Source organism: Passer domesticus, chromosome 1 (assembly GCF_036417665.1).
Source record: "Passer domesticus isolate bPasDom1 chromosome 1, bPasDom1.hap1, whole genome shotgun sequence".
Lineage (NCBI taxonomy): Eukaryota > Metazoa > Chordata > Aves > Passeriformes > Passeridae > Passer > Passer domesticus.
This window is the reverse complement of record NC_087474.1, coordinates 65,249,518-65,276,894: the sequence shown is the minus strand read 5'-3', so window position 1 is coordinate 65,276,894 and position 27,377 is coordinate 65,249,518. Positions and strand designations below refer to the sequence as shown.

At 37.8% G+C, this 27,377-nt stretch overlaps 1 protein-coding gene across 9 annotated transcripts in view; it reads left to right on the top strand.

Annotated features, from left to right (window-relative positions):
• The window catches only part of NFX1 (nuclear transcription factor, X-box binding 1), a 129,430-nt gene that overhangs the window by 16,951 nt on the left and 85,102 nt on the right, over window positions 1-27,377 (top strand). For all 9 annotated transcript variants that reach the window (XR_010362900.1, XR_010362901.1, XR_010362898.1 and 6 more), the window contains 10 exons: window positions 9,368-9,445; window positions 11,660-11,765; window positions 19,663-19,734; window positions 21,498-21,637; window positions 22,840-22,939; window positions 23,076-23,293; window positions 23,980-24,077; window positions 25,400-25,430; window positions 26,575-26,657; window positions 27,183-27,291. Coding sequence is in view for 4 of the 9 variants with exons in the window: in XM_064421426.1 (XP_064277496.1) it covers window positions 9,368-9,445; window positions 11,660-11,765; window positions 19,663-19,734; window positions 21,498-21,637; window positions 22,840-22,939; window positions 23,076-23,293; window positions 23,980-24,077; window positions 25,400-25,430; window positions 26,575-26,657; window positions 27,183-27,291 (1,035 nt within the window). In the remaining 5 variants the exon portion in view is untranslated. The remainder of the gene's footprint in view (window positions 1-9,367; window positions 9,446-11,659; window positions 11,766-19,662; window positions 19,735-21,497; window positions 21,638-22,839; window positions 22,940-23,075; window positions 23,294-23,979; window positions 24,078-25,399; window positions 25,431-26,574; window positions 26,658-27,182; window positions 27,292-27,377) is intronic.

Below are 27,377 nucleotides of genomic sequence, written 5' to 3'. Positions count from 1 at the left end.
AGGAAGGCCTCTCCTCTTCCTTGGTGTCCTTTAATTCACGTTTTGGGTTACACATATGCCCCAAGCTGGTATAGTATAAGCCAATATTATGTTCTAACATTAAAGCAATAAATCTCATATAATTAACATTTTCCTGGTGTCTAACCAAATTCTCCTCTCTTCCAACTAAATTTAGTAATAGTTATCTCTTGCTTCTTCCTGTTCTGAATATCTGCAGGAGAAGGGGGGGAACCCCTCCTCTCGCTTTCTTTCTTGACATTATGCCTTTAACTGTTTTATTTCCAAATATTAATTACTGTATCAATATTGATTACTGTTTCAATTTTGTCAGCACAAATCATACCTATTTACCACAATCCCTCATGCCATGCAATGAAGGGGAATTCAGAGAAAACAGAAAACTTCAGCCTTTGTCATCAGCTTAAACTGTTTCAGATTCCTTGTATTTTACCACTTTTTGAAACTCTTAAACCAGTATGTTATGCCCTTTGAATCCTTTACTATAAGCTAAGGCTGAGTTGCAGCCACTGCTCAGTTCAATTGAATGGTGTAGACACACTCTGAAGATGATAATCCTGAAGTAGGCTTTATTTTTTTCTGTACCCTGCTTGTTCAGCGTTTGCCATTCTTTGTGTGTCTTTCTGTATCTCTCCAGGCAGACTGAGGAAATACAATGTTACCTAGTTCCAAATTTTTGACAGAAGTTCTTGCAGACTGTAAATCTCCTGCAGAAAGGATTGGTTCCAAATTTCTTTTTGCAGAAGATGCATAGTCAGACTTCTGAGAAGGGTTCTCACTTGGTGAATTTATTTCAAAGGGGCTTGAGGTGCTACTTTACTGTCTTGGTTTGAAAAGACATGTGTTTTCTAAGGAAGGCAGGAGCCTCTCTTGAAAATGAAAATGCAAACCCCCTCTCTCTGAGTTATTCTAATTTTGAAATTCAGAGGCTGTCAGGCAAAGATATGGGAGTAGGAATAACGGTTATTAGGACAAATTTTTTTTTAAAAAATCCAGTAATACCAAGCAACATTGACAGAGTCAGAACACGATCTGACACCCTGTTGGTCAGGGTGTTTGTAGCAGTCCAATTAAATGGTGGCTGTAGTCCTCCTGGAGTGACAAATGTGGTTCTGTTGAAACAATGATCCTGTAGAAGGGTGTAGTTTTCCTCTGAAGGTCCAGTGGTGGTATAAATGGCTCTGGTCTTCCTCTGGGAATCCAGTGGGAAAAGGCTGGCTGTGGTGTTCCAAATCTCAGATTACATTCAGGTGGGAATGCTTGTTTTCACCCCCTGAGCAGAGCATCTCGAAATGGGATGATGTAATTTTATCTGTCATGCAGTGAGACTCATGAACAGAAGATGTTTTCCGGAGGGAGGATTGGTTGTGGGAGAACGAAAACAACTGCCCCACTTGGTTTTCAGTGGTGTGAAAATAGTGCCCAGAAGATAACTGCCCCACCTCTAACAGATGGCAATAGAATACACACCCCCAGCAACATCTTGCATTTCCAACCTAAGATGTTTACTTTCGGGCTATTTGCTTTTCATGTGAGAATTTGTGGACTAAATATGTTACTGTATTCTGCATATGAGAGAGCTAGAGCTAATCATTAACTGAAGTTAAAGGTTGTGGCCTCAGTAGAACTGGTACATAGCTCCAGTAAAGACACCAGTACATATTTCTTGACCTGCAGACTCTGCTACCCCATCTTGTTTAGATTTTGTAATCCGGAGTGTATTTGTTTTACCACAGGTTGTTACAGTATATGTACTACATTTCAGGCTTTGGATAATAAGGAATTCACTAGAAAACTGGCAGTTATTACTGTCTGCTGTAGGAAAAATGGGACATTGTAATCTATCTAACTCCATAATTTGCTGGGTTTTGGAAGGGGAAAAAAATGGGTTTTTTGTTTAGTTTTTTCAAGTGTGTGGTTTTTTTTGGTTTTTTTTGGGTTATTTGTTTGTTTTTTTTGTGGTTTTTTTGGTTTTTTTTTTTTTTTTTTGTTTTGTTTTTAAATTTTGGACACTATTTCCTTTGATTCTGCAAATGTTATAATGAATTCCAGAAAATCTTACCTAATTCAACAACCAGCGTTTTCACTTGTATGTTTCACATGCAGCCTGTTTGCTAATAAGATGAGTTTTGAATATTCATTTTATGTTTTTGCAGCAGTGTGTCTTGGTTTGAAAGGTGTCTGCCAAGGAAGGCGGGAACCTCCCTTGGTTGGAGGGATCCTTGGTTGGAGGGTATGACCCTCTTTCATCCGAATTATTATAACTTTGAAATTAAGGGGCTTTCAGGCAAAGGTATGTGGAAAGGAATAACAGTTCATGATACTAGTATGTATAACAAAGCAAACAACAACAGCAGCACAGCAAAAAACCAGAAACCCAGTAACAGTCTTCTCTTGGCTTCAGGCACTTTCCCCTATGCTGTAGTTACGATCACAGCTGGCAGGGGCACTGTTGGCTCCTAGCCCGGCAGGGCAGGTGCAATGATTTCCTCGCAGCTGCAGGAGATGCTGTGGCGCAGATTCCACTGTGTTTCCCTGACATGGTAATGGAGGACAGGCTGGATGGTGAAGTCTGCTGCAGCCGGAACCTCAGAGTGGCAGTTGGGATGGCAGAAGCAAGCACACCCCCTGGGGTGGTAAACAAATGTAACAGAAAACTTAGGCGTTGCTAGACTTGGAGTGCAGGGTTAGAGTGTAGCAAAAAAGCCCCAGGCTGCGGCAGGCGGCAGTGGGGCTGGTCAGTGGCAGCTGGAGTTCTCCATAGCAACTGCTACACAGAGCCGGAGAGACGTACCCTCCAGGAAGGGGGTCAGGGTCCTGGATTTTCACCTGAGGCACCTGAATAGATGGTGAGGGTCCTTTCCAATCAGATCAGGTGTTAATAAGTTCCCAGTTCAATGGCTGCTCTTATGAGCAAAGGCTCACCCACAATAAGGAAGACCCAGTGCAGGCCTGGGCACTCTGGTGGCAGTGAATTCTCCCCACAGTAAGCAGCTCAACTGTCCTCCAATACTGAGAGTGAGAGAGAGCTATGGGCTAAACCAAGCTGCTCACCACCTCCCCACAGCCCCCCAGTCAAAATCTTGCAGTATCTCTGCCCTTCCCAAGAGAAAGCTCCTCAGGTAAGAGAGTAGCCAGCTGCACTCTTCTCCCACCTTGGTAATTTCTTTTGTTTCTTTTAGTACCAGTTGTTATTTTCTCTTAGAAACAAATGGAACTAAATCCCACAAGAGAAAGAAAAGGAAGGGGGGGAAAAAAAGAGGAAAGATGCTATCCTTCAACTGGTGTTTCAGTGAAAATTGCCCTCATTATAGGGCCTTGCAGCAGCTCTTAACCTCTGTGATTCATACTAGAAGACTGAAAGCGTGTGTGCGTAATTTCTCAAATTTTTTGTGATCACAGAATTGGATCAGAGAAATCCTGAATATTTGGATGAAGTAGGTAACATCCCTCATGGGGATCTCATATAGTTTCATCTTCCAGAACAATAGTGACTTGTGTCTGTTACAAGAGAAAAGAAGGTATGGATCCTCTGGGGACAAGGCACAATGCTCAGCAAGGGGAAGCTTTGGTATTAATGAAAGCAAGGCATTACCAGGATGGGAGTCCTGGGACACCAACGCTAATTAAATGTTGGGACACTATGTGACAGAACGTTTATTGTAAGTAAAAATACACACTTTATTAAGAGTACAGCTCTCTTTTATAATTTGTGCTTATTAACACATTATATGTATGTTTTGCTCATTCCAAACTCACTCATGTAATGCCAGTGTTATTGTCTGAATTTTGAGATCCAGAGCAGGCCGTCAGATTGGCATCAATGTAAACGTAGGTGCAGTTGAAAAGGAAAGGGAAGTATTCTAGATTACCATGTCAGTGTGATAAAATGTTCTTACGGCTCTATATACTTGGATGGGAAGAAGCAGTGAACTGTCTTAGGTGTACATTTCTAGGTTCCAGAAACCAGTTCTGGAACTAGGTTACTGTAACAAAGTCTTCTCACACTCTACAGTATCTCCCTTCTCTGGCTATATTCAAGATGTCTTCCATCAGAAATTTTTTTGCCTTCTTCTTGACAGTCACCTGAAAAATGACAGCTGTTTTGGCCAGGGCGAGTGAAAGAATCTCCTGATTATCTGTGGGTGAAATAAAGAAGGCAAGAGATCTTTCTCCTTTTTAATGCCTGTATTAAAAAGATTCAGCTCAGGTTGGGGAGAAACGACAGGTCGCCCGCGCCGCCGCTGCTCCCAGTAGTGGCATGGAGGAGGAGGATGATGTCCGCTGGTCTGCAGGCAGAGCTGGGGCTTCCGTCCTCCAGGGAGTAGTGGGAATTCTGTTTCTTTGGTCTAACATTCCAGGTCCTCTTTCTAGTTAGCATCTTTTCAGGTTAGGGTGAGAAGTAAAAAGGATCTTAGCAGATACTGGATTAAGTTCCTCACCTTTAGACATTACTTAGGTCTCTTAATTCCATGCTGGCTTGTTGTTTTTAGGGTTTTTTTCCTGGAAAATTGCAAAATCTGGTGAAATGCATTCTCATCTGCATACTAGCTCTGATGTCACCCCTCCCCTGCTACCTGCAGGGTCCGGTGTCACTCCCTGCCCACTCAGCAGGGGGGACAATGACGCTGATCACCAACCATTAACAGGCAATTGAAGAAAAACTCTCAACAGTATGTGACTGCAGCATGAAGCTAACCTTCAACTGAACAGCAACTGGTCTAACTTGTTTTAACTCTGCAACCTTAAAAAAAATGGATAACTTTTTACTCATAACATGGGGAGTCAAGGCATTGCTATCTTCTTGGTCTGCTTGCTCTGTGGTGTGTTAAGGAACCTTCCTAGTCCTGCCATTCACAAGACCCTCTAGCAGTTATACTCTCAACAGCTGTGAAGGGAGGCCCTTCACAGTGGACAGCTGGAGGGGGCCAGTGGGTGCTTCACTTGACTCCCTACTGTAGTATATGATTTGGAATAATTTGTGCATATGTGAAATATACATGAAATAAATTATGCTTGTAAGAAAAATTCTTAAAGTTTTAAACCCACAAGCCGGAGTGGGGGAGAGATAGCTTCACAAATTGGGAAACCACAGATGGCAGTGGAGAGAAAGATCTAATTAACAAACAAAATGATGTGGCTCTGTGTGGAGATGGGCCCTTTCCTGGGACAGTCTAGGAAACATCCAAGCGATGAATACTCGATAAGCATCTATGATTGAGATAGCCAGATAACAGGTTCCTGTAACTCGAAGATCTGCATTCATCGCTTCCCAGAAACGGTTTTGTCCAGCCCACCACAGAGAAAGGAGACTACATGAATATGTGAAGCCACGAAAAGAATAAGAGAAACTCTGCCCCAGGTGGAAAAAACAGTATAAAAACTACCCGGACAAAGACAGCCTTTGTGAACAGAGGGGATCCGAAGCGGTAGAGTTCCGGCTCAGCACTGTCTCTTTGATTGTGGCTATCAGAGTCCGAATCTTGGTCACGAAAGAAAACCTATTTTATTAATTCGGCTTTATCATTTATTACCTATAACACTACTGTGTGGAAAATCACGCTGTGAAAAGCCAGTGTCCATAAAGGAGACAGAGGAGTCCTGCAACTTTATTCAAATGAAGAGAGAGAGTCTACTAGGCCATACCCCTATGGGGTCCCTTTGTCTCTTTTCAAAATTTATCATATTCATGTTGGTTCTTTTCTTTACTCGAAGCTGCACAAAACCCCGTCAGGGAAGGGATTGATGTTCCTTCTCTGATTCCTGGACTCCTATATTCATATGGCAGGTGCTGATGGCCCTGGTTATCTGGGATATGTATCTTCATGGGCCATCATCACCGGGTGTCCTCGGGTACATGCCACCTTGAATGACCATCTCCTGTGCAGCAGAGTTTCCTTCGTATGTTAATGCCACTTTCCCCCTTGTCAGCCAGCTGTGGTCTCCTCATCCTAGGATTACACCTTGGTCCCCCCTTTAATACCATAGTTAATACATATATCTATATTTCACAGGCACGAATTTCTATCATATCCCTAACATTAGAGATATCCTGGTCAGGAGGAGAAGCTCTGCTGGGCATCACTTTGCCATCAAGTGGAAAGATTCTTTCCTGTAAGGCAACAAGCATTTTACTAACATTTCTTGAAGGAATGTGACCTTAAGGTATCGCATAGCTAAGGTAAATCTGACAAAAAATACTTGCACTGTACACAAGATCTGTTTATTAAGGGGGAATTGTTGTCGCTTGCCCCTTTCTTTCTTCTGCTTCTTTTAAAAACTGATGTTTAAGTGGTGTTTAACTTGTGCCCTTATATTGATAGAGCAAACATTTAAGTAATTTTGTCCCTTCTTTGTAGGGAAGATAGTTTCACTGGTATCTTCAATTTTGACTGTAAGGATTGGAGAAATATGAGTTATTACAGCTGTCTCTTTCTGTTCTGCCCTTGGGCTCCACTTCCAAGTGTACCAGATCCGTACCAGTCCAGTGCTGGCCTCTAACATAGCACTTCTAAACTTCTGAGTTTCAGTGATCGGAATAGAAGTTAATAAAAATGTTGGTAAATAATTTCAAGTAAGGAGTTTTTTTTATCCCAGAAGGAAGGAGAGGATAGCAATTACTAAAACAATCTCTAGTAGAAGGGAATGAGGTGTCTTGATTCTGCTTAGACAACTGTCCTTGTGATGTCTTTGGTTGGAGTTCTGCCTAATTCACCTCTGTTCATGAGAAGATTCATGAAAGTGGAATGTTCTTTCTGTAGGATCATCCTCATTCTCACTTTTCTTAGTAATCAGGATTTTAAAGGAATACTTACAGGACCACTTCTTACAAATGTGTATGCCAGGAGCCATCCTGCTGTCATTCTATACTGCTCTAATTGCACCTGAATCCTGGAACAAAACTTATTACTCCTGATTTTGGAGGAAGGCAACTATGCATGTCCCTTGTGGGTGAACATACATTAATGTGCTTTGATGAAAGATAATCAATGACAATGAAGAAGGAAATATATCTTGCCAAGGCTATTTTAAATAGGTTCTATTTTTTGGGGACCTTCACTATACTCTGGAGAAACTGTTGCTTGTAGAGGACTAGGTATCCAGCTTCAGGAGAGTTGTTGATAGGAGAGGTCTTCTGCTAGCCTCCTGAAGCTTTCAGAGTAGACTTCACAGCTTTTGCAAACATGACATGGAATAAGAATGAAAGAAATTGTTAATGCTGGAATTAAATATGATGTACTATACTGTAATTAAATATGATGTACTATACTGTAATCTCATAGGCAATACTGTAGTATTTAGTGTGCTGGCTTTAGGAGGAGCCACATAAGGTGCTTACAGTTTTCTCAGTAAATATGCCATTTAGTTGTCAGCTGCCTGTTTTTGCCTTCCTCCTTACACTTCTCTCTGAGTCGCTTCTCTGAGTTCCTTTAGTTTCTAGCTGTCAAAAGAAAAAAAGTCTTGGTCAGGAAATGCAGATTGGTCTTTGAAATAAATGGGCAGGAGATCTTTCTCCTTTTTAATGCCTTTATTAAGAAGAATCAGCTCAGGTGGGGAGAAATCGACGGGTTGCGCCCACACCGCCGCTGCTCCCAGGCGTGGCATGGAGAAGGAGGGTGATGCAGCTTTGTCCGCTGGTCTGCAGGCAGAGCTGGGGATTCTGTCCTCACAGGAGAGTCGTAGATTCCTGCTTGTTTGTTTAACACTCCGGGGTGTCTCTTTAATCAGTATCTTTTCAGGTTAGGGTGAGAAGCAAAAGGGTCCAAGCACGTACGGGACTACGCTCCCATCCTTAGACGTCACTTAAGTCACTTGTTGGCTCGTGATTTTAGGGGTTTTTCTTGTAAAAACTGTAAAACTGTAAAAATTCAGGGCGCAATGCATTTCTCATCTGCATACTGGCTCTGATGTCACTGCCCATTCTCTTTACCTTGGAGGGTCTGTCCTGGTGTCTTCTTGGCAAGCGGCCAGCATCAGGGGAACAATAGTTAATCACCGGCCATTAACGGGTAATTGAAGAGCTTTTCTTCGGCAGGGAAACCAAAGAGGTCTGACTTGTTTTTTTTAACTCTGAAACTCAAAAAAAATACAACTTTCTATTCATAACAGTCTTGACCATGAGAGTATATGCCTTGTGCCACTGTTGTAGAGCTGCTCAGCCTATAATCGTACAGATCTCTGCAGCAGTCTTGGTGGCACAGTAATATGAGCCAGGATAAAGAGGGCTGTGAATAGGCATGAAGTATTGGAAAGAACAGACATGCATTAGGTTTGCATTTCTAGACTGTCATGGCAGTCTGTAATTTGAATAATTTCAATTTGTGAAAATAATTTCCGTTGTACATTATGATGGGGAACATAAGTTGTTCAACCCAGCTGAAGGTGAACCAAGGTGTGCCTCTAGTTGCACTGCAGTTGTCTTGTCATAGGCAGAATTTCCTATTTGCAGTCTCTTCTGCTTTCATAACATGAAGTTATCATGAATTATGGTCAGATTTCTTAATAGTGAAGAATAGTTCTAAAATCACAGGTTTATTAATTTACCAGCACTGAATTGATTCAGTTAAGAGAGGCGGAACATGTTAATCAGTTTTTTTCTTTTCAATATCTATATATAGATATAAAAACATACCTCTCTCGTCTGTGACCTCTTTTGTGTTCAGTAGCGCTCTCACACCCATATTCTTAATGGCACAATACGTATGAATTGGGGAAAATTAATGTTGCTTTTCTTCCACTTTACTGTTTTTCCTGTATTGCTAAAGCACCCTCCTGAAACACAGAAACAAGATAACTACTATTTATTAAAATAACAACTTGAAGAATAATGTAAATTAATAAATTAGATTATTCGGTTTATATAACACTGATTTTTTCTGAATGTGAGGCAACACTAAATTTTTCTTCTACAAAACACATAAACTCATGAGAGGATACTGAAAAGGAAAGTACAGGTAGTGATTTGTGTGATGCAATTATGTATTCCTTACCAATTTCCCTCTCTTAACACTTTTTTTCTTTCACAGCTTTAGATATGGTGAAGTCTGTCTGTATTCTAGCTGCATGTGTTATAACAGAGCATATGATAATAGAAAAATTGGGAGTTTAAAATCTGGCTTTGCTTCAATAAAAGGTTGTAGCCTGTTGAAATAAAATACCATGGCTCTGTTGATGTTGATACTGTATAAAATGTACTCTTATGAGTGTGTTTTCTCACCGCTTCTATGTAAGTGTAAAAATTAATTTATTTGCAACTGTGTTAAAAAACAAAGTAGAAGAACTTATTCTAGGCTTGCAGATTAGGTCTTTTATTTATTTCAAGTCCTTTTTGTCTTTTTATTACCTACAGATGGCAATGGCGGTTGGAGATGTCCAGCTTGTCAGAATGCTTCTGTGCAAGTTCCTAAAACTTACACTTGTTTCTGTGGTGAGTTTCTCATTTGCTTTTGCAAAGAAAAACAGTTTTGTCATTTTGATTCCTTTTTCTTAATACGAATTTCAGTGTTGTTTGCTTACATGCCTGAAAATCAATTTTTAAAAAAAAATTATTGACACTGGAAGGTGGCTGCACAGAGAATCATACATGTGCTGCTTGAAAAATGAAAATAAAATAATAAGTCCCAAGTGGTAAATATTTTCACATCATTATGTAGAAATAGTGATTTTTATGGAATAATGATAGATTTTGGCTGGTATCTTGTGAGGTTTCCTTCCATAGAAGGAATGGAATAACCTGCATGTTTACGTCTTTGTGGCAAGACCAAAATAATACACAACTCAAGGATACAACTACCTAAACCTTTAAATTGATTTAGCAGTTTTGTGATTTATGTTGGTCAGAGACACATGGAGCTTAAATAGGGAAAAAATATTCAGGCTTTTCAGACCTCTGTGTAGATATGTGTTTAATAAAAAAGGTAAATGGCATGAGTACAGCACTCACCAAGCCATAAATATAAAACAAAAAGGAGAAATTATGTTATTAATTGCATAGATATGAATAAGTTTTGTTTGGAGTCTATACTTCTGTGATCTGTATTGTTTTCACATAGCTTTCTTTTCCTTAAATCAGAGTCACTGGAAACTTTCACCTCACTTTCTAGAAAACAGAATGTTCTGAATTTGAGACAGAAACTGTGTCAGTAAACTTGTCTAAAGAAGCAAGATTTGCTAAAAGAGAGTTTTATCTTTTTATCTAAATGTGTTAGTGAATCAGTTAGAAACAGTGCGATGCAGTTAATGCAGAGTTTTTTTACAACGTGTGACATTTTAATATAAGGATAATAATTTTAATATAAGGATAATAATTCAGTTATTAGAGATAATAATACAGTCAGAATGAACTATGAATGAAAATTAGATCAAATGAAAATTAGACTTTTTAAAAAGACAGGACATCTGTCTGTTAAATAGGGAAGAAATTCTCCTTATCTGAAAGAGGTTTCACGGTTTAGGAGATCTACAGTAAGAACTTTATTGTCTTCAGAATTATTACTCGCAGAGCACCATGCAGTAACATAAGAGTTCAATCTTCTGCAGATAATTTTACATTAATAATATATAATTTGGACATGATCAGTCACTTATGCACACCTATCTTGTATTTGATGCAAAGTACTAGCTGTGTGCTGAGTGTGGTTAAGTGTGATTTTTTTTCCAGGCTTTCACCCATGAGGAAATTCCTGTCTTATTTTTCTTCTGAAGCTTCAGATCTTTGGGACTTCCCTGGGTATTCAATTAGTTTAATTGAAACTCAGGTGAATAAATGCTATCTGTAGTGTTTGTTCATATTTTTCTAACTTAATAGTGTGGAATATACAGAGGTATATTAAAAAAATTAAAATTATGTGACTGTGTTGCCAAAATACATTTTCTTGTTGGTTTTGATTGTCACAACTCAAATTTGCAACATTGGCTCAATTGCTTCACTGTTAATTTAATTCCTCTCTTGCAGAAAGCCAAGAGAGGGTTAATGATGGCAATTAACCTTAACCCTGTTGACCGTGCACTTAGAGCTATGAGATTTCATGATAATATCTCAGATTAATGAAAATATGGTTTAGTGCTTATCTGAAATATAGAATACTTGAAGCTAACATTCATTGACCTTTAATATTTTTATTAATATAGAATCTGCTTCTTTTTATAGAAGTGACTTTCATAATTCACCCACTTACTTAATTCCCTGTTCCCTATCACCATGTCAGGTAGACCTTACTTTCTGGGATTGGTATCTTTTTACTTTGTTCCTTTTTTTTTTCCTTCCCTGCTGCATTGAGACAGCAAGGGAGTTTCACCCTTCAGTTTTCTTAGCTACTGTGCAGCCTGACCAACTGCAGGGAGCTTTTAGTTTTCATGTATTTTATCAGTTTAATTTATTGTATCAGTTACCTGCATGTTGGCTGATTGAGAGTACAGAAGGAAAGAATATTCTGGAGCTTGCTATTCCAATGGCACATTCTTTTAAAAAAGCTGAATATGTATCAGTACAGAATAACATAAACATTTGTGTAATTTTTTTGTCAAAGAAGACTACTCGCCAGTATTTAAAGTACCATTTTTTCTCTTCAGTAGGATGTTTTTCACAAATGCAGTCCGCTATTCAAAACAATAAATATCTTTTGTCTTTGACATGGTTTAGGTAAGGTGCATAATCCTGAATGGAATAGAAATGAAATTCCACATAGCTGTGGGGAACTTTGTGGAAAGAAGAGGCAGTGTTTGGACTGTCCACATCTTTGCAACATGTAAGTAAATGTTTATCATATAAACACTGAAATTATTTAGAGAAAATTTCTGAAGACTATATTTGATTATTTTTTGATTCCAGGATATGCTTAGAGATTTAGAACCTATAGAGGTTTATAGTTCAGCTGAAGCCTGAAAGAAATGAAAAGCCTGAAGTGTTTTTGTGTTGGTATGTCTAAAGTGAGTTCATGAGAGCATGAACAGGATGTCTACAATAGTTGTAGCAACATTTCTATCATATTTTAGGAACTGAACCAGCTGTCTGACTTGGTTTCAAGAATTTTCATTGAAATAAAGAAATAATATGTCTGAAAGTAACTTTGAACTTGTCCAGTGGTCCACCAGATTTTTCAGGTGCTGTTATTCACGTGCAAGTGTGTGAATACATTAATTTGGAATCAGTGCTACTTGTTTAAACTGAAAGACCACTTCTTTCTTTTGTTTCTTTTTCTTTTTTTTTTTTTTTTATCTTGCAAACTGTTGAGGATAAAAGGGCATTTGTATTTTTTTATTTGTTGAGACCATCAGATAGTTTAACCAGAATCCCTCATGGAAATTTTAATCAGTATATGTAACTCAGATTGGTTCTGCTAACATTTTATTAGTATAATTCAGTGAAGACAGGCAAAGGAGCTGTCGTGTTTTGGAATGGGAGGATAATTTAGGGAGTGAGACAAAAGCTTTTTGTATAACTGACAGTGTGTTGAACCACTGAGAAGCTGGACACGCCTGTCTGTGAAAGACACATGTTAAAGACTAAAAAAACCCGATAACTTTTTCTTTCCGTTCTGGCCAGGAGCGAAGTAACACGGCTGGGCGGCACCTGCCATGGGGTCGGGCCGGCCGGCCCGGCCGCGGTGTTGAACCCTCTTCCCCGGGCCGTCTGCCAGCCCTCAACATCGGCTGTTGGGCAGGGAGAGGGGGTGCTGCGGGGCTGGATGGTGCCGGCCTTGCTAACATCTGACTGCCTACTACACCCTCCCCCCACCAGCCCAGGAGCCCAGCCGATCCCCGGGAGCAGCCCTGGGCTGGTGCCGGGATTTTACTCCCGTGGAAGCTGCCCTCAACCATCGGGCAGGGGGAAGGAGAAGCCACCCCCGACACCTGGTGTACTGTTGCTGCTGGGTTCTGGACTGGCTGATTAGATTCGATCTGAACCACTTCCCAAATTACAACTCCTGCTACTGTAGTGCCCAGTCTGACCCCAACTGGGCTCCCGGTGGGATGTTACCCTTTCATAGCTTTAATCCTTCCTCGAGTGAGAGAAAGGAACAAGATGCAAGCATGTAAAAGAGCAACATGAAAACATCATGGTCAATAAGGAAGATTTAAGTCTCAGATGGGAGGGAGGGGAAGATGCCTTGATCTTAGTGCTCAAATCCTCTTGTAAGCTATGAAAAAAAACCTCTTTTTCCTTATAACACAGGAAACTATGGGGAGATGAAAGTGTTCAAATTATAGATACCAAGTAAAGACCTCTGTGCCAAAATAAACAGATGTTAAAGTAGCTGTAATCCCATGAGAAGTTTTAGCAGAGAGAGGGTAGTCCTGTGCCCCCAGGAGAAGAAAGAAGATCTCTGTTCCCAGGGATGAAAATGATTTTAGATATAAATAATGAGAATTTTTACCTTTGAACAATTCATCTTTAAAACGGGAAGGACTTCACGATAACAGGGTTCCCTGGTCGGCTCTTATTCGTGACAAAATTGAGAGCCATGAGAGAGCTGTTTTTTTCCTCTTGTGAAGAAGTCTCCATAACCTTAACAAGAGGAACTTCTCTCCCTAAGTGAACTAAAGAAAGACTATTTTTGAGGTGATAAACTAACTAGAGATTTTAGGTTTTGTTTCGTTACTTTATCAGTGGGAAAGAAAAGGTTGTGGGGGAAGAAGAAGTGTTCTGAAGGGTTTGTTCTGATTCTTACCAGTTTTTTTTCTTTTAGTTACTTTTAATAAATTTTTCTTTATACCCTTTTAAAGGTTTTGAACCTACTTTACCTTTCTCCTAATCCTATCTCACAGCAGGAAATGAGTGCACTGGTAATTAGCCAGCACTGAAGCCCACCACACTCAACAACAATTGGTTGGGAAATTTTAAAATTAGGCAAATCTTAAATTAACAAATCCAGACCACTACAGGAGGGCATCTCTGTTTTCATTTTTGGATTTTTTACATTAGATTTTTTTTTTAGTAGTGTAGTTGCATTGATAAAATTAACACCATTAACACACTGATTTTTTTTTTCAGTGTATAAATATGCTTGCTTGTCAGAAACATAAATTATATGTTGTTCCTATTCTATCTAGCTTCAATTTCCATGGAAGTTGGTCCTTAACATCTGTTCATATTTCTGGTTTTGGAAATTTTTGATAGAAGCAGTTTTCTGCTCTTGGTCAGAAACTTCACCCATTCCAACAAACAGATTGTCGCCTGACAATTTTGCCAAGATTTGCTAAAGCTCAGAACTTTACTCTGAACTTTGTATTTAATGTGTTCTGCTTCAAATATATTTCAGCATTTTATTGAATGTCAGAATAATTCTTTAATACTTGTTTCCCATACATGAAAATGTTCATTAGATTTCTTTTTGATATTAGATTTAATTTATATTTATGCATTATGTATTTATGCATGCAGATTTATGTTTTATTTCATTTAAGTGTCATGGTTGTTCTCTTAATTTACTTTCAACTTTCACACTACTCTTGAGGAAGCTGATACCCTGAACAGAACACTGATTCTCTTGGAGACCAGCTACAGGCCTGCGTCTCAGGAGAGGCATATGTTCATGGACATATCTTTTGCCCAGTCAGAAATAAGCAGACTTCTTAACCACTTTGAGAACTCTCTGACTGCCATTTGTTGGCTGACAAACTTTCCTGTAGGGCTTGGAAGCAGATGTTCTTATCTTCTTTCCTGTCCTAGTCTACAGTAGAGGTTCAGTCTTTGGCATTCTCTTCTGGAAAGTCTTCTGAAGAGTAGTGACAATACTGTGACTTTGGGGTGCTACAAATTCTTAGTCTCTAAATGTCTGATCTACATAAAAGCTGTGAAAATTGAGTCCCAATTTGTGACCAGTTGTAGAATATTTTAAAATGTTATAATTCAACTTTATGTTTCACATGAATAAAACCGTGATGAGATTATCCAGTCCTGGAGGTAAGGCAACAGTAGGCATATAAATCAAGATAATGGATGTTCTTGATGCTCTCTAACTTATGATGGTGAACTGGAGAGGAATGCACTTTCAACATCAGTGTTACCCAGCTTTGGATGTTCGTCACATTTTGGACACTTCTTTCTCACATATGGGAATCTTTAGTGTGTGTGAGGACACAGGCCACCATCATCTGCTGTGTTAAAAAGCAAGTAGGAACTTTGTTCCCTCTTGTTCTATCAGTGTTGGAGTTAGAGTTGCAGGGCTCTAGTATTTGAATGCAGATGATAAATCTGGATTATTATGTATGTCTGGGCAGAGATTTTCCTGGAGAGAGTGCTCTATTTCATGATTCTTTCTTAAGTTTAGATGATCTCAGAACTTCTTCTTGCAAGCATTTATTTATTTGGATTGTGGATTTGCTGTGTGCCATTTTCCCATAGGTGATAAGGTTTGAACCAGAACTGTCATTCTGTTTGCAGATATCCTAAAAGCTATTTTGTTTTTCCTTTTCAACACCGCACCCCATTTTGATGAAAATAAGTAAAGGTGATTTACACTGCCAATTGACAGGGACAATTTAAAGGACACAGACACCAATGGAAAGAATGGTCTTCTTATTTTACAATGAATATTAAGGTACTACAAAAGTAAAATTATACATTCAATAAAACAACATGCTTGAGTCTAAGCAACAAGCAAAAATAAGCAAGGTAGTGTACCTAGTTATTACTTTGCGAGAGAAAGGAAAGTGATTGAGAAAGTTAGATACATCATCAATTGCCTAAATACTGTACTGTCACCCAGAGTCTGCAGTCGCTGGGAAGCTCTGTTTCGCAGGGAGGACCTGGAGAACCTTTCCCAGCAATTAGGAAAATCCTGCATGGTGAGTCCACCCGTAGGTGAGGCCTCCAAATTTGCCCTGAAAGTGGGTTCAGCTTTTATAGGCCCAAATCAGCAAGTCAGAATGACTTGATTGTATTTTTAGCACATAAACACCTGAATCTGATGGAATACTTGTTGACCAGCCGGGGCCAGGGCTTAGCCAGAGCCCAGGCCTTGGCTGCGAGGGTTTTCCCCTAAAATACCTACAAGCAAGCTTCTATTCATGTTAGTTGGGTACATTTCTTTAAATGATACATTTCTTGCAGATAACTACAGAAGGTTATGTGAAAGTTTCTAAAGCAGGCGGTTTGGTTTTAAACAGTGGGTATAAGCTCTTGGTCATCTGTTTTTAGCTAAATAATACTAAGTGTGTCAGTAGTCACACAGTGCTTGGGATCCATCTGGTAAGTCAGCTCTGGCTTAAGCCTGCTGCTCAGGCCTGAGCACATCAACTGGTTTAGTAATACTTCTAATATTTACTCAGATTTATTGAAATGGTAACCATTTATATAAACAGCTGATTTGGCAGAGCTGAGGAACAGGTAAGCAGCTATTTGAAAGGGGAATGCTTTGCAGACCTTTTGCTAGTGTTGTGCCATGGCATGCATAACTCCTCAAGGTGAGTTCTCTTCACATTTTTAGTTTAAAACCACTGACATTTATTTTACAGTGTTAGGTTCTACATCAAAGAAACATCTAGCTTAACCTTCATTAAAATGTTCCTGATAATAAACTTCTTAACAAAGCAAAACTTCTTTTAAGGTTCTGAAGTTCTCCCTGCCAGCTGAAATTATGCAAGGCCTTGAGAGCATTTGAAAAAGGTCTTACAAAGGCGTAAATGAAATTTCTTTCTGTCACACAATACCCTTTTTCTGACCCAGAGATGGGGCAAATGAGAGGTGTTTTAAAACTTTTATTCCATTTTCAGTCTCATGAGAAGGGTGAGACAATAACAGATGTTACAATTCACATCATCACAATCAGAAGCCAGCTATTTCCTAATTACAATACACTATAAGTGTTTCTTGGCCTATCAGCTTTTTGCCGCACCATGCTGTAGATGCCTTAAAGCCAATCATCTAAAACTACCCGTCATGGGTCCTAGTACAAGGCATCATTCATAGTTCTATTTTTCCAAAGTATCTAGTCTTATTTGCCAGGCCATCCATTGAAACTTTTTTTTCTAGCTCTATTTCTCTCTCAACAATATCTGTCCTATTCCATGGCATTTCTAAGTCAACATTTCTTATCTCAGGGTTGGCATACAGATGCATACTGTGTGGGCCTTTTGTCAGGCCCTGAGAACTCTACAAATCCATTTCCCACATCTCTCTTAATTTAAATTTTAGTTGCTGGACTTCCTTCATAGATCTTTGGTACTGTAATCTTTTCTACAGCAGTAGAAGTCCCTTTTTTGTTCTGTTATAGTATCTAATATTTTCACTGTAAGGCAAATGGAAGTTTAATTTTTCCTCTGTCTAGATGTATCTGTCTTTACAACTTTTCTTGTATGCCAGTTCTCTAGAGGAGCAGCAGTAAATTGCAAAATAATTCTCCATGCTAATGATAGGTAATGAAGGTTCAGTTAAAAAAACCTCTGCATTCATCAAACAGAAGTTAATACTGAAGTCTTCAGCGTTTTTGAGTTCAGTTTGCAACATTGTCAAGTCATGTAACTTAGTTTTTTGCTTAATCCTCTAAACCAGGACTAAAACTCTAAAGGTATCATCCATCTTTATCATCTAAGGAGCATTTTCTGCACTTCCTGTGCATGTCTCTGTGCTGAATGAAATTTGAATTTCAATCTTAATTGTTGTTGTATGGATCAAGTATATCCTAGAACTATAGTCATACTGTAGCGTCTATCTAACTAAATAGTGCCAGAGACTTTTGTATGTGTATCTGTAGGGATGCATAAGGAACAGTTATTTCAAAAGTCTGAAGTTTGATTTCAAAGCATTAGGTTTTGCATTACTAGAATTTTTCTGTTCTTATTAACAAAAGGTCAGAAAACTGTCTCAGAGACATACATTGTCCAAACTTTCAGATGTCTGAAAATTAATTGTCTGATACTGTTCTAGCAAAAGGAATCTTGCTATAAGACTGCAGTCAGTACTTAAAACTTTAAAATATTTGTCATCAATATAAATTGCTGTTGTGTGATACATTATCGTCAGAAAGCATGCCAGGAATGAGGTTGTGAAAGAAATCTTAGCATTGCTTGTATATGAGAATGTTGAGAGAAATAATACGCCAGGTAAAAAACTTAATATGACAAGACTTCTGAAGATGATGTGCCTTCTCGCTTTTCCAAGTTTTGACCTAGATCATAGTATTTTGAATTTATATTTACTTTAATCTGATTCTTAGTTCATAAATTGGCATCCAACCTTTAGAATCTTACATGGATCTTTGAGGACGGAAGTCAAGACAGTGCAATATGTGGTACAGTCCTTTTACAAGAGGTTTTCTTGTAAGATAGATTTTCTTGTATGTTGCAAAATTCATGTTAATTCTCATTGTCTGAAGTTCCACAATACAGTAAATAATTCAGTGGTTTTGCTGTCTTCTTACTTCACTGTGTATCCATCCAGTTTTTATTTTTTGCTCCCTTTCCTTGTGCCTGCTTTTCAACTCTTCACTGTGTCATAAAACTGACCTAGTAAAAGGCAGAGGGTTATGGTGGTTTTTGTGGTTTGTTTTTTGGATTTGCTTTATGTGATGGGGGATTTTAAATTGTATTGAGTTGGTTTATTGCGCAATTGCTTGGCTTTACTGTTAGAGTTGCCATAGGTTTAGTGATAGGTTAGGCTTTATTGTCAAGTAGGAGGAGTGGTAGAGGAAGAAAGGAAGCCAGAACACTGTTGACAAGCTGGAGGCATGATTCAACTATATTGCGTATGACTGTAGTAACTGGTGTACTAATTAATACAGGTATAGTTATTGTCCTTGAGGAATTCAGTAGTTACCATGTAACTGTGTAGTCTGAGTTTATGGGGTTTTCTGATGTTTCTGAGTTTTTTCTTTTGTCTAGGATGTCTGTGCTGGTCAGTTCTGGCCAGTAATAATTGCTCCAAATGAGAGCTGCTGTTTTTGCAGATGAAGGGAACTGGGCGTTGGCTAAGGAAGAGTGCAGACTAGATAGTTAAGTATAATTTCACAAACCTGGGCTTGTCTGTGCACAATTAAGGTCTTACATGCAGATAGGGAACATCTGGTTTTTCTTGAAGTAGGAGGTAAGATCTGGTATGTAAACGACTGGATTTGATGACACCCACAGGAAATTGCCCTTGATAGTAAGAAAAAAACTGAGGCAGACTTGCTGTGTCTCCCATGTGTTACCTTACAGAAGGAGGAGCAACTCCTCTTACTGGTGGCACTATAAGTGCTGAGTTCAAAAACAAAACGACCAGCTCAAAAGAAGAAATTATTAGAGAAGTTTTTATCTCTGTTGTGTTTAAGATCACCGAAGAAATAAATATGTTAATGCTTTGGACATAAGATGATTGTTTTGGGTGTTACCAATGATGAACACAGTTGAGTTGATGCATGTTTGCTGGTGAAATGCAAAATATCAAATGTGTCAGTAGCAGAATTGATCTGTTAGTAGTACTGTTGATTTGACAGCAGCAGGAATGCAGTTTTTCCTTCAACATTAGTGGTCTTTGAGACTGATGCAATTGTAATAATAAAATTCTTTTTTCTTGTGTTAAGACTGCTTTCACACTCTGCAGGAGTGAGTGTAGGAGTCCTGTATAATGTTTTGATAATGCACTGATGTTGGGTCATGGTGGATTGTGTCTCTGCAAGTGTAATAAAGCTCAAGTTAAATTCACTTTTTTTACTTACTTCTAAGTCTGTGCCACCCAGGACCATGCCCTTCATGCCCAGCCTTTGTGACAAAAACATGTGAATGTGGACAAACAAGGTAAGAATGCTTCTATTATGTGAACATAAGTTTAGTTATTATAAACAAAAGAACAGTTAAAAACTCTATATACTATTTTTTTTCTTATAATTTATTAAAAATATGCAGAACAAAGTTTAATCTGATTTGTAACCTGATTTTGTGGTTAAAATGATTTGGAGAATTTTATCTTTTGAAAAAAAATGCAGCTATTTCTAATTTTACTAGAAAAAAGGTAAAAATAACAAAAAATACTTGTCAATTTATGATACATGTAGCTGAATTGTTTGAGCAGTCTATAAGTTGATTTGATTTTGAAATCTCATACTAGTATTTATTAATTTTATTTTGCTAGAAGACTCCAAGAATTTAATAGAAAAATGCTCATATCTTTTCTATCCGAATGAAACAAGATCTTAAATTACTTAATTTCAGAAATAATAATTTCAAAAATAATGTGCTTTTCTTAGAAACTGTACAGAGAAGTCTGTAGTGCATTCCAGACTTAAACCTATCTTTTCCTTACATGTTTGGTGCATATAGTGTTATTGCCAATAGCAATATGGTACTGCCTATACTGTGTGTGATCACTCCTCACTTAGTTGGCCTGAGTCTTTAGAGTCCCTTTTTGTAGTTATGTAGAACTGATTCGGTGTAATAAATTGTTTGCCTGAGTTTGTTTACAGAACCAAAAAAGCCATAAACCAATTTCAGTGTTACATTCTTGCTCTGGAAAAAAGATCTTTCAGTTTTGTGCAATTATTGCTCAGAGTTTGAATCTAATACTACGCAATCATAATTTTTCAGAAGAAGGTACTGCAATTTCTGTGGCAGTATTTGTAGATAAAAGCACTTTGTCTTCAGCAGAAAAATGGATTTCTTGTAGATTACTGAATTTCATCTTCCATAGTAATATTACCTGCTTTTATTGTTTAGGGTGTTTTGTTTGGTTGGTTGGTTTGGTTGGTTTTTTTTTGGTTTTTTTTGGGGTTTTTTTGTTTGTTTTGTTTTGTTGTTGTTGTTTGGTTTAGTTTGGTTTCTTTTGTTATTTTTCTGACTTCTTATTTCATTTAAAAGTTTAATAGATGCGACAACTTTATTTTTTTTTCCAGATGTCAAATTTTTTTCCGATGTCAGATTACTTCACCAGATTGCTGATTTTTGTAATAGTACATTTGATACTTAAAACCTGCTTCAAAATAGCATTTCATATGTACTGTATAAGCATCCAGGGTGTATGGCATAGCATCACCAACTTAAGGATTTCAAGTACATGTTTTACTGACATTGTGTGAGCCATCCAGAGTTGAAAAAATAAGATAACTGATTTTGTCACATTTTTGGTCAATTTATTGAAAAACTCAGTTGTTTTCATAGACATATGACCCACTGTTAAGCCCCATATCCCAATCTTCTTTGTGTACAATGGATTTAGGATTGTTTAAGTCTTCAGAAAGATGTCTGTATTGGAAATATCTGCTTTTGTGACAATGCATACATGAGTTCATACATTAGTTCAAATTTTAGTGTTACCTTGGGTTGTTTTCCCCCATTTTCTTCAGGAAAAACTCTGTAGACTAACTACTGTTACAGGTGTTTTACTTCAGTAAGGTGGAAGAGGGGAAGCAAGGAAAAACTAGGAGTGTTATTTCCTAAAGACTTTCATTAGTATACTATGCTGCCTTTTGAAGATTTTGGCATTTTACTGAAAATGCCTTTCCCCTTTTATTAAATACTGTATAGATGTCATGTAGCTGACAGGCTATGGTGTAATTTCTCTACAGTCATTCAGTTCGCTGTGGTCAATCAACAGAAATTCATTGTTCTAATGTATGTGGAAATACTTTAAACTGTGGAAAGCACAGCTGTACTCAAGTGTGCCACTCAGGAAAATGTTCACCTTGCCAATTAACAGTACAGCAAGGTAAGTACTGAAATGCTTTACAGATATCCACCCTATACAGTGAGAACATGGGGGTGGAAAAGATCAGTACCAAGAGGCAGGTGCCACGTTTTCCTTAACACAACCAAAATCTATTGCTGGAATCCTGCCACAATGATTAGGCTGTTGGAGCATATGCCTTATTAGGACAGGCTGGTGATACTGGACTTCCTTATCTTGAGAGGGCTGAGAGGGCCTTTCAGTAGCTAATAAGTAATTTAAGAAGACAGAGATGGATTATGCATGTGTGAAGGATGAGAGACAATGAGCTTAAATTCCATGTAACTAGCTGTAAGGGAAACCTCTTTTCTTGGGATTTTCAAGACCAACTGAATAAAACGCATGAGTAATGTGGTCTGATCTCATTGCTGACTGTGCTTTAGGTAAGGCCTTGGACTAACTAATCCTTTCTTACCTGAATTATCCTCTGATTGTACTGAATTTTTTACTATAATTATAAGAATTAATTAGTCAGTAAATGAAAGGAAAATACAAGAAGGTATAGGAAAGTGTAACGTGCATGGAGTGTGTGGGTCAGATACAGAGACTCACACTCCAGAGTTCTTGTGACAAACAGCCTTGAGTTTATTCCTCCAGCTCATTTTATAGGCGCTCCAATTACACATGTGATTTGTTGAGGTCTTAGCCCCATCCAGCTCTCTGGCCAATGATACATCTGCATTTAGAGCTGAATAACATTGGCTGAGGGTCCCTGTGCAGATTGAATCCAATCTATCCTTGCCCACCCAGGGATTCCAGGGCCACAGGAAAGTACATTTCAACAAGCTTCTCACAATTTCTGTTAAAATTTTCTAAACTGAGTCTTGAATGGAAATTAAATTGACTCAGTAGGTATGCCAGTATATAAATAACTTTATAGAACAGTTTATACAGAAGTTAATTCTCTCATTTTTTAAGGTAATAATTAACTTGTTATGTATACTGCTTTAATAAATAAACTTTTTGTGCCCATGGTACCACTTTATCAAAACAAATAATGCTGGAATTCCAACTTCTGTAGGACAAAACTCTTTCATTGATGAATCCAAAGAGGAGCAACTTCTTTATCCTTCTAAAAATTGACTGTAACAATTTTTCACTTTTCACCTTTTTATATTTGCTGGAGGTGTTTTGTTGCTGATATTCTCTTGTATTGTTTTCTGTGGAATATTGCTTTCTTTCAGTGTGTTACTGTGGAAGCAACTTTAAAGAAGTATTGTGTGGATCAAAGGAAGAATTCTCTGACGGTTTTGGGAGTTTCTCATGTCAGAATATATGTGGCAAGTAAGATCACTATGACTTACACTTTTAAAAAGAAGAAGGTAATTCTATTCACAGTTACTTATTGTGATACTCTTAGATAATTCCCCTTTTAATATTTTTCTTGTTTTCTATTTTGTTTCTTTGATTTTTTTCCCAGAAAATTAAATTGTGGGAGGCACAACTGTAAGCAAGTATGCCATCCTCAGCCTTGCCAGCTCTGTCCACGACTTCCACAAGTTGTGTATCGTTGTCCCTGTGGTCAGACTCCTCTCAGCAAGTTACTGGAACTAGGATGTGTTGAACGTAAAATTTGCACAGATCCTATCCCATCGTGTGGAAAAACATGTGGCAAACCTCTTTCTTGTGGTAGCTATGGTAATTGGAAATTTCTGTGTCAGAGTATTCTAAGTGTCTCATAGTGTCACTAAAAGTCAGGTGAATAGAACTCCTGAACACCAATGCAGCATTAAGAAGTAGGCATTCTTTATTGCGGTACCAGCTGCAGGCAAGATAAGTTCACCTAGAATCGCGCATTCCGATTCTCTGCAAGTGTGTTGCTTACGTACTTAAATTACATAATATGCTTCACAATTTGCAGAAATCTCATACGTATTATAATTGCTCATTACCATAAAACTCTCCTCCTGGCTTAGTCTTTTTATGGTCTTATTTTGACTGTGGTTGCATTCCTAAGCCAGATGTACTTACTCCCCCAGTCCCTTTTATCTTCCTTCTGTCCTTGCTCTGGAAGCAGGGCACGCCTGTTTCTTTGTTAAAAGTACACAGATGCAGTCTTTGTTCTTAGACTAACCCTTTTGATATCAATATTTTGAAAACAAAACGTGGTCTTTAAATATTTAATTTCAATAATATTTTATTAGCAATTTTGAGTTTCAACCAAAATGAGTGTAAAAACTACTGCAGAGCCTGCAGTCTAGCTGTGTGTTCATAATAATGCTGTGCATAAGCTTAGTGTCATTGGTCAGTGATGCTCCTAATAATATGATGTTACAGGTCATAGATTTTTTATATTCTTAATACTTGTATTTTCATTTTGCTAGAGTTTATTCATACATGTGAAAGCCTTTGCCACGAAGGAGACTGTAGACCATGTTCTCACACATCAAATATTTTTTGTAGGTGTGGCTTCAAAAAAAAGGTGAGTGTGTAACTGCAGGTAATCTTTGCTGCTTTTTAAAGCTGTGGAGAAAAAGGACTAAGGAAGTATAAAGAAGTACTGTGCTCCTTAGCTGCAAGAACCTGTGTTGTATAGATGGTACCTAGCTTATACTGTGAAGTGGCAACATACTTTTACTATGAAGGCAGGTTTTAAAGTATTTTGGCAGAGTTTGAACAGAGTTCTGTTAGTGTAAACATTCTGCAAAATCCTGTATTATTCTGGAGTATTTTTGTAGCATAAGGAATTGGTAGTTTTGCCAAGAGTAAACTGAGAGAAGAAAGGCAGACTAATTAAAACTTCATAGCTTGTAGTCTCCTTGTAGATGTTTTAGTAGAGACTACATTGTTACTGATTCCTTTTCTTTGTACATTTATATAGTGATCCTGCAGGTCCTCAGCTATTGTTATTTAGTAATTGTTATATTTTTAAACCATGCTACTTTCTGTAATCACAGCTTTGAAAGTCTTGGCTACTATCACAGAAGCTTTGATGACTTTTTTGACCTGTTATATATCATCTGCAAGTAGAGGTGGCTTCTGAATATATATGCCTGTAAGTGCATGGATATGACTGAGAGTTTGCTAGAGGTTGGAACTGCTTTCTCCTAGAAGTTTGCTGAAGGTAGTTATGGGGTAGAAGGCTTTAGATTGCATTTTGAATCTTGAAATAAAGTAATGAGGTTTTGGATTTAGTTTATGAAGTTTCTCACACACCAGAAAGATGCTTCTATAAAAAGAGTTAACTACAGTGATAATTACAATAAATTATGAAAAATGTGATAGTAAGAAATGACAGAATGCAAACTTGTGGTGAATGCTTCAAATGTCAACATTATTATTTTCACCCGTCACATTTTATTTTCATGTTGAGGTCTTTAGGTATAACTTTGTAGATTGTAACATTAGGCTTTCTTCCTTTCTTTCGTCAGACTTGCATTTTTAGAACAGTTGGTCAAAGCACAAATTTATGCACTCCTATCAGTATTCTCTGGGAGAGCTCTATTGGTTTCTTGGGACATGCTTGATTCTCTCAGTTTATGGTGACACTTAATACTGCTGAATTAAGTGGAGAATACAAAACTACATTTTTTAAAAATTGGTATTGAATCTTTATAGGAACAAATACTGTGTTAAAAGATTTGAGGATTTTTTTCCAGTTTTTATTTCACTTTTGCGTACAGATGTGTTATGCACATGAAAACTGAGTGTGCTTCTTTTTTCATGTGACCAAGTGTTTTCTAGATAAGTATGTTTCAGTTGTTTCATTTATTTTAATCCAATGGCTGCTTGTTTGTTTCCTAGGAAATCCCATGTGCTCTTCTCAGAAATAAAGGTACAAGATAATGATACATATATAATGTAAAGTTGTTTAAAAATTATCACAGCTCATAGTAATTTGGGGGTTGATTGACAAAGTTGGCAAATAGCTGATCTGTACTGCATCTTTTATCCATGCTTCCATGCCAAGTTGGTAATTTCTGCTGCTTGTTCATGGTACTGGTCATGCTGCTATGTTTGGGAGAAGGTTTGAAATGTATCTTTAGTTTTCTTTCATCATTTACATAAGGAAAGACTTCTTCACATTTGGTCTCAAAGATGATATCTGTTTTATTTTGAAGAGTTTATTACACCACCTGCCATATTCAATAGGCTGACATCCCCTTCCTACTCCCCCATCATCCTGTATAACTTTTGGTCAACTTACACAGCTCAGATTCAGTGTAATAGTTTTGCTCTGATGCCTATGTTTCTGGGGAAATACAAGCTTTGATTCTACTTCACATTGTATGGTGGTGATCTTTGCAGCTGGTCTTTGCATCTGACCATGGCAGAGTGTTCCCATTTGATGCTTCTTGGTATTCAGGATGTAACGTCTAAAAATTCCTCTCAGTGAAGTCTTGACTTGATTGACCCCTGTCTACTGCAGTATTTATTTACAAGATACATAAGGGAGTAATATGCATATTTTCTAATTTGACCTTTTGTCTATGAAGACTTTGCTCTTATGGAATCCAGAAGTGATTCCCTTCTGTAAGCTGTTTATGGTGATAAGGATGTTCATTGCTAGCAGTAGTTTCATGAGCATACAGCAGTAGTTGTTTTTAGCTGACTAAAACAGCTAAAACCACCCCAGTTTAATCAGTCATCATTGGATGTTTGTGGTACTTCAGTGTATCAGAATATCCTATTTTCTTTGTTCTTTTGTGTGAAGGTTAAGGGGAAATTAACTAGCTTCATGTATTCTGCATTCCAAAATCCTTTTGAATAAGGGTTTAAAGGAAGGCAAGTGCCCACATGGGGATAATCGTGAGGGAGAGCAAGTAATTTAAAAGTTTGCTTGCTGGCTTACCATGTGTTAGTCTCTCCTAGACCATGCCCTGCAACAGCCGTAGCATAATACTGTAATTATGGGTTTTGTTCTCAGCATATGCAAAGACCTAAAAGTTAGGAATTTGGGGGGATTTTTTTTTTAATAGCTGCTATTACATTCATGTGTGACAAGCGATGCAACAAGAAGAGATCATGTGGACGACACAAGTGTAATGAAGTTTGCTGTGTGGTAAGTGCACCTGCAGTTTTATAAAATTGCTTTATGTGATGTGTGTTTAATTCTGGTTGTGATGTTAACAGTCTTTTTTTCTTTTGTATCTTTCCATTCTCTATTTGCTGTGTTTCTTATGCTTACAAAGTTTGTGTGTGTGCATTTATTTTGCAAGTTTTGTTTTATAGGTATCATTATAAATGTAAAGCCAAATTTCAGCCTAAATGCAGTTAAATCAGTGTAAAGGTGCTTTTTTGTCAATGCAGTGATTCCAGGGAGAATGAAGAGGGAAAGCATATTACTTAATAGAAGAAGCATAAACCTTGTAGCTGTGTCTGTAATAGAAGTCTTAACAGAATCTTCATTAAAAATTGTGTATCCATACAGTGATGGAAAAACTGTATAGACTTGGCCTAAGCTGTTTTTTTGCACTATACAGTTTTGTCTGTCTATTATTAGAAGTAGACTGGAACCTCAAAGAGAAAAAAATAACCAGTAGGGCTTATAGTTAAATTCTGTCTTTTCTTTTTTGCCATTTCTTAGGACACAGAGCATAAGTGCTCTTTGGTTTGTGGTCGTAAACTCAACTGTGGGATTCACAGATGTGAAGAACCGTGCCATCGTGGCAGTTGTCAAACATGCTGGCAAACAAGTGAGTTACGTGCAAAAATACATAATTTTCATTTTTTCTAGGAATACATTAATATCTCTGTCTAGCTTTAGGCAGTTAACGTGATC